This window comes from Rousettus aegyptiacus, unplaced genomic scaffold (assembly GCF_014176215.1).
Source record: "Rousettus aegyptiacus isolate mRouAeg1 unplaced genomic scaffold, mRouAeg1.p scaffold_m13_p_6, whole genome shotgun sequence".
Classification (NCBI taxonomy): domain Eukaryota; kingdom Metazoa; phylum Chordata; class Mammalia; order Chiroptera; family Pteropodidae; genus Rousettus; species Rousettus aegyptiacus.
Window position 1 is genome coordinate 25,178,850 of NW_023416309.1, and position 12,624 is coordinate 25,191,473.

A 12,624-nucleotide genomic window follows, 5' to 3' on the forward strand; every position below is an offset into this window, starting at 1 on the left:
GTTCAAATAAAGTCTGTTAACATATATGCTCCAAAAATATTTATGGACAAGATATTACAAAGGCAATGATATCCTAGATATCTGGAAATAATGTTTTGTCCAAAGTTTATTCTTAGCTTTACATAAAATAGGGAGCAGCTTATGCAAAGTGTGAAGAGTTTGAAGAATTTTTATTTTATGTGTAGAAAATAAGCATCCCATAGTGTGATTTTAACAATTAGTATTTGCCTTGGCCAATAGTAAGATAATATGGAGATTGGCTGTTTATTAAAATATTTCCCCAGCTAATCTGAATCTATTTAGTAGTTTCTGTCCCAAAGCTATTTAAAAGCAGAAATTAATTTGTAAATGCTCATAAATTTGTAAATATGATAAAATAGGCATAAATAATTTTAAAAGGCCTAATTATCTGATAGGTTAAAATATGTAAAAGTCTCCGTTTTGGATAACACTCAAACTGGAGAAGCGGTAATCCCCAAAGTGAGCCTAACTTGTGAAAAGACTAATTTAATCAATATTTTTGAGAACAGAAATTTACTAGTTATGATTCAGTATTTTGATAGTGGGCTGCTGACACCATTAAAAATGGTTATGATTTAACTCTAGATTTTATAAGTAATCTTACCAAAAATCTCTTACAATAGTGAATGAAGCAAATTTTGGAATCACATTTCTTAAGAGAATGTTATATATAGAGAGAACTAAACTACCGGTCTATCTGTAATAAATAGTTTTATATAAATTGGACATTTTCACTTGACATAAGTGTCATTTAAATGTTTTCTAATAAGAATATATTCACCAGAAATTAAACTGAGGTCTAAGTTTCTGTGTCTGACTAGAATTTTGCCTGTTCAGTTAATTGCAAGGGATGATGGGAATAAACTAGAGAATTGTATCTATGATGAGTTTACTTCCCAAGTGATAACTATTTCATAATTTTATTATAGTCTTAATAATATAATAATACTATTTTTTATAGGAGTTTCCAGGTTTTTTCATAATGGATTCTGCTTAAGGAAAGATGCTGTTGCTGCCAGTATTCAGAAGATTGAGAGTATTCTGCAGTGGTTTGAAACCCAGAAGCAGCTTAATTTTTATGCAAGTTCATTACTGTTTGTTTATGAAGGTTCATCTCAGTCAACTACTACAAAATCGAATGACAGAACTTTGGCAGAAAAGTTTTTGTCCAAAGGACAACTCTCAGACACAGACGTACTGGAGTATAATAATAATTTTCGAGTGTTAAGTTCCACAGTGAATGGAAAAATAGAAGCTTCAGTAGGCAAAAGCTTGTCCAAGATGTATGCTCGTCACAGAAAAATGTATTCAAAAAAGCATCACAGTCAGACTTCATTGAAAGTTGAAAAGATAGAGCAAGACAATGGGTGGAAAAGCTTGTCACAGGAACATTTAAATGGCAATGTACTTTCCCAACTGGAAAAAGTTTTCTACCATCTTCCCACTGGTTGCCAAGAGATTGCGGAAGTAGAAGTACGAATGATAGATTTTGCTCATGTTTTCCCTAGCAACACAATAGATGAGGGATATGTTTATGGGCTGAAGCATTTGATTACTGTACTTCAGAGTATTTTAGACAATTGAATCCTTTGCTGCAGTCTTTTTAAGGGGTGGGGCAATCAGTGAAGAGCAGCAATTAATATCTCTGCATTTCTAATGCTATGTAAAAAATTTGTATTGTGAGTCTACATTTTATTTGTCTTTATACTTTTGGTAGAAGGGTTAACTTTTTTATAATCTTACTCAGGAAAACTAATTATTTGTTCTTTTGAAAACTATGAAGAATAAAGAAACTTTGGAATGTTAAGCAGGGAATGTGGTGGTACATGGTTTAAACACCTATTTGGCTCAAGCAGACCATTCAGTCATTAAGAGTTTAGTTTTCTGTAGCCAGTTTATTATGAAATCTCTGTCCACCCGTAAACTTGACAATGAGCCATATCTAAACTCATTACATTATGAGAACACTTTCAAAAATCTAGAAAGCACAGGTTGATGTTCTTAGTATTGCTATATGAAGTTATTAAAACTGGAGAAAATTCTACTTCAGAAATAAGTACTGTTTAGGTTTTATATTACAAGTTCCAACCAGCATATCACAAGGTGCTTCTTAGTGAAATGATTTAGAATTATTGCATTCCAAAAGCAGATTTCCCCTTTAATTTTCATTTATATCTATATTTCAAAATATTATACTTTATAAAAAAGGTAATTGAAATGGACAACAACAACAACAAAAATCTTAAAATTAAGGGCACTAATAATAATTCTTGCTAGGACAAGAAGAAGTTACTTGGAAGGAACAAAATGTTTTTCTTTAAAAATTTTTCAATTATGGGCAAATTGGAATATATATTTACTACATTATGAAAGTGTTATGAACCATTTAATAACTTTTCCTCTAACTACACCTTCAAAAAGGTAGATGATTGAAGCATTGTCTTATTTCTTCTTTAAATAACTTTTGAGTTTTTGAAAAATTCATTGTATGTTTCCATTTAGTTAAGCAGTAGGATAAATATGTATTGCTAAAAATGGTGTTTCTCAGAATTCTAATAAGCAGTAAAGGAAACATTCAATATTGTATTGTCAAAAGTGCTATGTAAATTAGTACATTATAGAGAATTTGGTGCATATCTAAATCCATGCTTTTATTTCCCTTTTACTCAAAATAGTTTCACATTATATTCAAGAGAGAAATTATTTAATTTCATGGAGGGGAGCAATGTTATTTTTTCTGGATAAACTAAGTTCTGTATTATCTGTGTTTCATATCCACCACATTTAAAAAAATAACTACTTATTGAAAACGTTTAAAACTTTGAGGTTAAATTTGCAAATATTAGATGTTTGTGCTCTCATTACTTGCATTTTGATCCACTAACAGCACATCTAAGTAGTTAACAGTTTTGCCATATTCCTAGGAGTTATGAATTGTTTGATTGCCCCCCTCCCTTTTCCCAAAAAGTTACACATTAAACGTCTAAGTCCAAGCAGCTTCTTTTGGTGTGTGGAAGATAGTATCACAATTATCTGTTTATCTCACTTTCCTAACTCTCTCTGAGGGTACTTTGCAAACCCTGAGCCCAAACAGAAGTACACAATGCTCTGTGATTTTTGTGCTTAGTGAATATATTAAACCTGAATAACTTTAAAATTTATATGCATTTTGTTACAGGAAAATTTAATTGTAATTTTTTATTTAGAGTCATTGTAAGTATTTTCCATAGGGACTTCTTATTTTTCTCTACTACTTAAATGGGTATTGGCTTTTGCTTTTTTTGTAGGGATGAATTTTAAGTCGTCATAATTAATAGTCACAAATTTTTTAGTTTTACTTTATTTCTCCTACAACATAGACTTTTGATGTTGTTGTTGTTTGGATAGTGGTTCAATAAATCTTATGCTCAGATATTTAGACACTATTTTGAATCTGAACAAAACAAGAGGCTTTTTTTTTTTATATGGCATGGTATCAGCTTATATACAATGAATTAATACATTTAAGTATTATTAGATTTTTTTTGCACATTTTTGTTCAATAAAGTGTAAATCAACTGTTCCAGATTTTCTTTATCCATATTTGGAAATATAGTTTTGTAAAATCAGTGTCTTACCTTTTTGATACAATAGATCATGTTTTGTTTTATTTTAATAAAACAAGAAGCGCTTTTATCTTTTGTTTTTCAGGGAAGGGATTAACATATAATTCTGTTTGTTTACATTTTTTATCACTGTTATCCAATGCTCATTTTATGTTACTTTATAAGTAAGCTTACATATAACAGAATAAGTGTCTGTTTATGTATTCTACATGTGACTATTTTACTATCTAGTCCAGTCATTTAGCATTATGCTGAAATTTACCACTGTGGAAATGAACGATCACTATTCACCAAGCATATTTAAAAATGTAAATGTTTAAGAAATAAGCATAAGAAGTATGTAGTTTGGGTTAATAGGATTATCAAAATTTTTTCCACCAGAAGACACATAATGGTTTTAGTGTATTTCTTATGGAATGCACTCATAAAAAGAACTTGAAGAGATTATGGAGAGTGAATAATACATTTCTCTAATAAAAACTTAAATTGTATAATAGTTTTATAATAAAGTATTTACATTAATTGATATTTTAATATGGATGGAAGTTGCTTAGATTCAAATAAATAAAAATTGATGAAAAATATTTTATCTAAATAGTTTTTCAAGAAACAGTTGTGAAAATGTATATATTAAATGGCTCTAACATGGAGTTTGTGGTATTTTCAACTTGGTATTCATTATTCTTTGTTTCATGTCTCTGGACAGATTGTAGTTATGCCTCTTACACTACAGTTTGCTATTATGGAGCTTTAGATTGTGTTTAACTGAATAAGAACTTTTTTTTCTGATTTTGATTGAGTATAAGTTACTGTTTTATGATTTTCAAGATGATGTCCATATCCTAACATCTATCAAATTTATAACATAAGAAAAAAATTAATTTTCAGAGATATTTCAGTTGCAATTTTTTTGTTTCATACATCTGAAAACATTTGTTTTTAGGGTTTGGAATATTGTGGAAGATGTAAGATAAAAGAAAATGGTAAAACAATGAAAGAATTTTGTGAAATTACATAAATTTTGTCCACTGTTTAAAGCGTTGTCATCGTTTTAGTACTCTTTTCTCGTAGCAGTATGACATTTGATACTTAAGCTTGATTTGCTTTAAAAATTGTTTACAATGCTTTGTAATAATCTTTCTTATCCAGTGCCTTTAACCTTGATTTGATACATGTGTAGCCTCAGTTATCCTTCCATTTCATCTTATAATGTTAGCACAGACATCAGTTTCTTTTCAAAAATTGTCAATTTGATCGTGCGAGAAAGTAAACGTTTTGGGAAAATGAGTAGAGTTGCCTATAGAGACTAGGCTGCTTAGTTCATTCAAAAATATTTACTGGTTATTTACCATGCACCAAGCATTTTTAACCCCTGAATATACAGTTGTGAACCAATCAGACAAAGCCCTAACTATTTCCAGCATTCTTTCTAGATGAGATGGGGTGGGGTTGAGGACTGAATTAAAATAGAGATACAGAAAAATGTTCATTTAAAGATAATAAAGTTAAAAAGCATTTGGATTTGTGTAACGATAAAGTAATAATTATTGAGATGAGGTGAGCAACTAACAGTGTTAGGTTAAATAATACTCTGCAGCACTATAACCTCTATATGACTTTGAGTTCAGGTAGTAATTATAGACAGCATAAAAAGGCCTTAATTTTTCAGTTTTCTTGCTGGTGAAGGTACGTTTACTTAGACTGTTCATTTAGAGTAGTGTTTTAACATAACATTACTGTGAAAAACATTCCATTATATATTCACAAGCAAATTACTGCACATTTTTTACATTGTATTTTATAATTTAGTACAAATGTTTTAGGCCTCAATCCTCAAATCACTGGTATTTTAAATTAGGCAATGAATATGAAATTTTTCGACTTGCAGAGTGATTTTATTGTTGCTTAAAATGCTTGTTAATACTTTAGGAAGGTTGGAGTTTCTGTTTTTTGGGAGTTAATATTTAAATTATTACTTTGATAGCATCTAGTAAGAGGAAACTATTCATGCAATTAAACAAATGACAATTTACTTTCAAGAATTTTCTTTAATTGTTAAACTGTCATTGGGGTTAAATTTTGTCGTAGTGTTCACTTACAACATATATTAACAAGTTTAATTATGAAGTGAATAGTCTTAAGTATGATGTTTGATGCACCTGCATATAAGTGAAAATGGCGTGCACAAAGACACTTTACTATGGGAGCTGTACTGGAAGATTTATGAAAGCATGTGAAATTGCACCTAAAATTGTGTTATTAGTGACTATGCTAAATTTATTGTACTTGATGAATGAATGTATTTAGTCAAAGTTACTTTGGTTTAAATGTCTTTTTAAATGTGTTTGTAATTTGTACTATTGATGGGGGGTATTCCTGGACTGCAGGGGTTATTGTCAATGTGTGATTTTATTTTTTAGAATCATCTAATGTGATATACTGATTTTTATAAGTGATATTTAGATAATTCTAATAACTGTATATTTGACAACCTATTAAAATGTTTTGCATTGGAGCTGTTTTCATTAATTGTAATGTGTTAACAAACATGGTAGTTTAAAAAATAATTTATTCATTCAACAATTATTTGAGTACATATTATATACCAAAAACTATAAGTCATTAGGGATTCAAAGATAATTAAAGACAGGATGGTAATAGAAGCATATACATTTGAAATGAAAAAATATGTAAGCTTTTGTATGAATATATAATTTTGAACATGTGGACTGAAATCTTTGGAACCAACCTAAAAGAAGTAGACTATAGGAGGAATAAATTGACTTGGCTGTGAAAATATATACTACAATTTTAAAACTTCAGAAGTAGGTAAGATTTTTGCATGTATTTGAAATTTCATAAATTAGTCACTTAATCAGTAACCAAGTTAATATTTTCATCTATTAATTAAAAAGAGGGCACTGTCAAAATCCTACCCTTTACCAGGCACTGTATTTAACTTTGAAGATTTAAAAAGTTGAGTAAGAGATTCAGTACCTATCCTGGAAATATGTACTGTCTGGTAGAAAGAAAAAAAAAAAACATGTAAATGTGGGATGTTACTGGTCTGTGATTGATAGTTATCAATATACAGCAGGGCTGTGAAAGAGGAGAGTCAAGTCTGATAGCATGCAAGAGGAAGGAGAGGATGTGTGATTCATAGCCTCAGAGCAATTGTGAGTCAAGGTTCCAGAAGGTTGTATGGCTTTCCTCTCTTGCCCATTGCTGTGTACTGTGGGGTTGAGCAATGCCATGTGAAGTAGTTTTTTTCTCTTATTAAGACTAGCTGCCTTACTACTGAAAAAAATGGGGAATTTCATTGCCATAGTCCCCTGCTGAGTGTAAGAACTAAAAAAAAATAAGTAAAAATAGTCACTTAAGGATTTCATTAAAAATGCAGATTGTAATTCAGCAGGCATAGTATCTGTGATACTCCTTGTTCATAGACCACACTTTGAGTAGAAAGATTTTTTAAAAAATTCTTCGAGGATGGAGATTTGATCACTTTGATTTTAGCAATCAGCTGTTTGAGAGCCAGGTGAGGGTGCTGAGAAATAAATGGGCTTAAAATGTGAGAAAATACATCTAGCAATGGCCAAAATAATACTGCTATTCTCATTGAAAGAAAAGTTCATCGGCTATGTCAGACCATTAAACCTTTTGCAACAGTTAAGAATCTTAAAATAGTAGAGTTGTGTTTTTTAAATTATTTGTGCTGTTGGCCTTTTTGTTTGTGTGAATGATGACTGCTTTGCCAACCAAGGAAAATATTCTGCATATGCTTGTTAATTTTGTTGTACCTGCCATCTAACAACATTCTGAAGAGATACTTTAGGCATAAATGACGTACAATTGGTTTGGATACTCTAAAATGTTTTAAGTCAAATCTATAGAAATATCATGTGGACACTTGTCAGTTTATGGAAGAATAAACAGTATCACATACATTTTTAAGATTGTAAACTGAAGGTAAATAGGTTTAATCTAAGCTTATTGGACTTGGATTCAGTTCAAAGAATATCCTCATTTTTGTAAATTTGTGAAGAAACCATACCATAACTTTTAGTTCTCAATAGTCTTAACTTCCATTTTCCACTCCATATTATGGTTCACCTTAAACCATCTAGGTTATACCAGAGTCAGAGAGGACAATCTAATGGGCTAATCCGACTACTCTGTCAGCAATTATTGCTGCATAACACCCCAAAATGTTAGTAGCGTAATCACCTTTTAGATACAAGGGCAACTTAATTCTGAAATACTATTTGAACTCGAATGTGCTGTTTTATTGTCAGTTTAACTAGATTTTACATTTTCTAAGTCAAAATTTCACATTGTCATTTTCTCCCTGCTGTTTTTCTCTCATATACCAGCAAGAGTGAAAATTTTTAGAAAGAATATCTGATTCATAATTTCTCTTTTCTCTGCATTTCCCTTCCATTTTCCACAGAGGGGATACTGTTATGGTTTTCACCTTTTTAATTTGTTCTGAGTATATTTTGGGGGAAAATAAAATTTAATAAGTCTTCTTTTGAAAATGAAAACCTCTAGCCTTCTGGACTTAACTTATCCTAAGCAACCAGTGGGTTTATCCCTAATTTCTTATTTCTAGGTTTATGGTAATTCTATGTAATCTCAAATAGGATGACTAACCAGACTTGTGCTCAGTAACTTCACAAATATATGCTATGTAGTTTTTCCCCACTGTTTAATTTTTATTTTTTTATAGAATTTGTAGAGACCTTGCTTTAATAAAAGGGCTTAAGCATTTGTTTGAAATTCATGTATATACTTTTCAAGTTAAGCCATAAATAGCAGATAATGTAGTAGAAGCTTCCACTAACAAATCTACAAATAACTTCAAGTATCACAATGTTTTTAAACTATTTATAGTTACCTTCCAAATGGCATTGCACAGTTGCTTCTATTTTCAGAAGATATTGAAGTTAATTGGTGCTTGTTTTCACCCCACACCTACATAACTTCAGGGCAGGAGGTGATGGGTGTTCTGCAGCTACTTCCAGAATCATCATTATTCCTGCCTCCTTCTTTAAAACAAGGAACAAGGAGACTCTTATGAAGTACCTGCTCTCCTTTATTGCAGCCATCTATTCACAGCATCTCCAGTGATGTCAAATATGGCACCTGACTTAAGTCATAGTCTCCGCTAGAGTGTCTGAAATAATTCTCGGTGGCTTCCATGTGCACATATATTTTCTCAACACCCTGCCCTCTCAGTCCAGGACCTCCGGTTGCACTGATGCTAACTTTGCACTCTCCATCATCTTCATGTCCTCATTTTCATCCTTACATATCTTGAATTCCAGAGCCCTTCATTGTGTCATTCCCCCACACAGCCACAAACTCCCTAACCCGATTCCCTCCAACACATTCACCTGGCAAATTCCCAACACTGATTATCTTCGATGTTACCACCAACCCAATATCTGTACCTTAAAGCTAAAAATGGTTAGAGAAAAATGGAGTACAGCTATCTAACTGGTGCGACTTGAAATTGGTGACTTCGAACTCCAAGTGGTCTGTACTGTCAAGGCAATCCTACACTTCCCAAGTCAATTCACTCCACTATTCTTCCAGACAGCTGACCACCATGTTTCCTCCCTCATCTTTAGTTCACGATTTTATTTTTTCACTAAGAAATGGTAGCAATTAAAATAAATTTCCCATCACTTTCCCCTTAGATCTACCCATCTACATCATAGACCCATCCATTCTTCTCTACTGTTAGAATGGATGAATATTGCCAATTTCTCTGTAAAGTCAACTCCTCCACTGTCACCCTCAGATCTGATCCACTCACATATTAAAAAACATGACTGGTGCAATTCTACCTCCTCCTGAAACTTGAATTTGTCCCTCTCTACTGTATTTATCAGTATACAGATGAGATCTTCCATACATGTAATACCCTGACTTAAACATCTTTTACTAACTTCTTCCCTGCCCCCTCATCTACCATCCCCTTGCCTTTGCCCCTTTTCAGCAAAATTCCTCAGTTTATCTCCAATTCTCCCCACTGACTCATTCTAGTTAGGCTTACCTAGCACTTGTATTTTCTGTGTCAGGCTTATGCCTTTTTAGGTATACTAGACAACAGTTCAGCCCTATGCTTGGTGGACCATTTTAAACAACATCACCAAAAACACAAAAATTTGAAAAACAGCACTAAATAAAACTGCAGAGAACACATTTGTATTATGAGAACTAAAACAGAAAGGGAGAGCATAGCTATACCATGGCTATACTGGGAATGTATGCATTGGGTGACTCAAATTATTTTGCTGCTTTACAAATGACGGCAAAAATGCTAATGAGTATTGTTTGGGGCTACAAATAAATTTTAGTGAATAGGTAAATTCATGAATAATTGGCTCAACTATATTCATATAGTGTGTGTGTGTGTATGTTATCAGCCACTGTACTAATAATTTACATATTATTCCATCTATAACCCAATTATTTTAGTTAGGAGTCTAAACATAATTGCTGAAAGCTATCTTTCTCATATCCTGCAAGAAGTTCAATGTGCTTCCTAAGAATTCTGTGAAATCCTAGAGGCTCGTGTTGAATAAGAGCTAGCCCCAAGTTCTTTCCTCCTAAGCTTTTCATCTTGTTTGTCTCTGCAGCTGCTCTTTCTGCTCCATAAAAAGCCAGGGGTGGGACTCATCTTCTTTGCCTTGATTTTCTCTAAAATTACTCAGCCGGGGCTTTCGTTTGTACAGCCAGCTTTAGGGAAATCTTGGGAATAAAAAAACGTGGTTACATTGCAATAACACAAACAAATTAGAATATTAAACATCTTTATCTTAAACTTTAGTGTTTTAGTTCCTCCACCCTAACTCCTGGAATTTTTAATGGTTGTTATATCTAAGTCTTTATTTACAATAATAAGATATTTGCTTACTTCAGATTATACATTTAACATCACTAACCAAAAGCATTCAGACTTTGTTTTTTTCCTTTTTTTTCCCCAACAGTATCTGCAAATAGAGAACAGAGATTTAGTTTTGCTGAGATGAATTATGAGAGCCACTCTTTGAGAAGCACAATTGGCTATGGTAGTTTTAGTAACATTTTTTCCTTCTATGTTACTGATATCAAACCCATTTAATCCTCACAGAATGTCTATGAGAAAGTTTTATTTCAAATTTACAGATTAGGAAAAGGCCCAGAGAACTTAAGTCATTTGTCCGAGTTTGTAGAGCTTATTACAAGGAGTTCATCCTAGGGCTTAAGAGGTCAAGGTGCTTAACCACACTAGATTTGGTTACTTCCCAGTTCTCTAACTTCTCAAACAAGGGATGTCTGGATTGGTGAGAATATGTTGTACCATGTACTATTATTGTAAAAAAAAAAAAAACCTATAATCGAATTAAATACTGGATATATTATCCAAATTAAAAATGTAGGTTTACTCTTATTTTTCGTGGAGCTACTCTGCATGTTAAAGAAGATGTTGAAAGGCCAAGAACTAAAAATTGGGTTGTTTCTAATTGTACAATACTAAATAGCCCAGGAAAAGAGATTTTAAATATGTACTTAATTATACTGGTTAATTAGTTACTTGCAAAATTATGATGGCTTTCTGACATTGTAAGGCAATTTTGAAAGGATGCAGATTAAAGGAATATAAATATAATGGCCAATGTATGTTTAGATTATATAAATGAACTTAAAATTTTGGAAGATTTGTAGCTAAGCAGAGAGCTTTCTTATAACAAAGTAAACAATGTTCTCAAGAAATAACACATATGAAAAAGTTTATTTTAGCTTTTTTTGTTATTATAGTTTTTTTGAGGTATAATTCAAGACTTTTTAAAGATAATTTGTGATTTAAATTTGTGAACGAGCACCACAATTCAATTTTAGAAATTTTTCATTACACCCCAAATTTCCCTCAAGCCTACTTGCATTTTTTAAAAGTTCTTAACAGGTCTGAGGGAGGAAAACACAGCGCAATTTTACTACTTGAAGAGAAAAGAAAAATCACCTAGTACCACCTAGTGTTGTTTAAGTAGATAGCAATTCAATATTAAAGTTCTTTGAATCCTCAGATTTAGGTAGGATTCTTTCTATGGGTTCACTAAATCAGGTACAAATATTTATGATTAATAATTAAAGTTCAACTCAAAAATATCCACGAGCTTATCTAAAATCCTAGTACATAAAATTGTAAAATTTAAAATTAATGATATATTTTCTTCAAATGAGAATTTACTTGGAGCCTTAGTATGTTTAGCTGATTAATGCTTAAAAACTTTGTCTGGAGCAGGGATAGGAGGTCGGGATCTTGGCCCACCCGCTTCCCCACCTATTGCAATTAACTATATAAAGAAAAGATTGCGGAGAAATAAAAAGAGAGTGGTTATCTTTGGGTATCAGAAAATGAGTGATTTTTTTCCTTTTGGCTTTATTTTTCTCTTGACTAGGTATTTATAATTGAAAAAACTGTAATAAACTTTATTTTTTAAAGTGAATTTCAAATTTCAAAACATTGCAAAAATGCCTAGCAAAGTCCTTGAAAGACAGTAATTTTCCATGACTATTATTCTCCTCCTGGATTCCTACTTATTGGTGGCAGTAGCTCACTGGATTCGGTGCTGAAATCACTGGAGGTTCCTGCCTCAGCCTCATGGTATGACTCCTTGTGGGGACTCTACCTCTCACCTGGCTTCATGGGAGCTCAATGTCCCAAGATTAATTACATTTTAATCAACAGTGTTCATATAGTGAAATACACCTAATTCTGATAGTGTTATTAGAAAACTGCTTTATTACAGAAAAATTATTCAGAGAAACAATAATTTTGGCAAACAGTCATGTAATTAGATATGACACTTCTGGCTCTGATTCTTACTATCCATGCGAACTTGGGCAAGTCATTTGACCTCCTGTATTTTTTTTCTCAACTGTAAGCTGGGTATAACAAAAAATACCTACCTTACAGCATTGTTATGGGAATTAAATGAAATAATAA

At 32.0% G+C, this 12,624-nt stretch overlaps 1 protein-coding gene across 5 annotated transcripts in view; it reads left to right on the forward strand.

The window, feature by feature from the left end:
• IPMK (inositol polyphosphate multikinase) overlaps window positions 1–6,141 on the forward strand; it is a 44,766-nt gene extending 38,625 nt beyond the window's left edge. For all 5 annotated transcript variants that reach the window (XM_016127648.2, XM_016127645.2, XM_016127647.2 and 2 more), the window contains one exon: window positions 983–6,141. In XM_016127648.2, the coding sequence (XP_015983134.1) occupies window positions 983–1,605 (623 nt within the window). In that variant the 3' untranslated portion in view covers window positions 1,606–6,141. The remainder of the gene's footprint in view (window positions 1–982) is intronic.
• The last annotated feature ends 6,483 nt before the right edge of the window (window positions 6,142–12,624 follow it).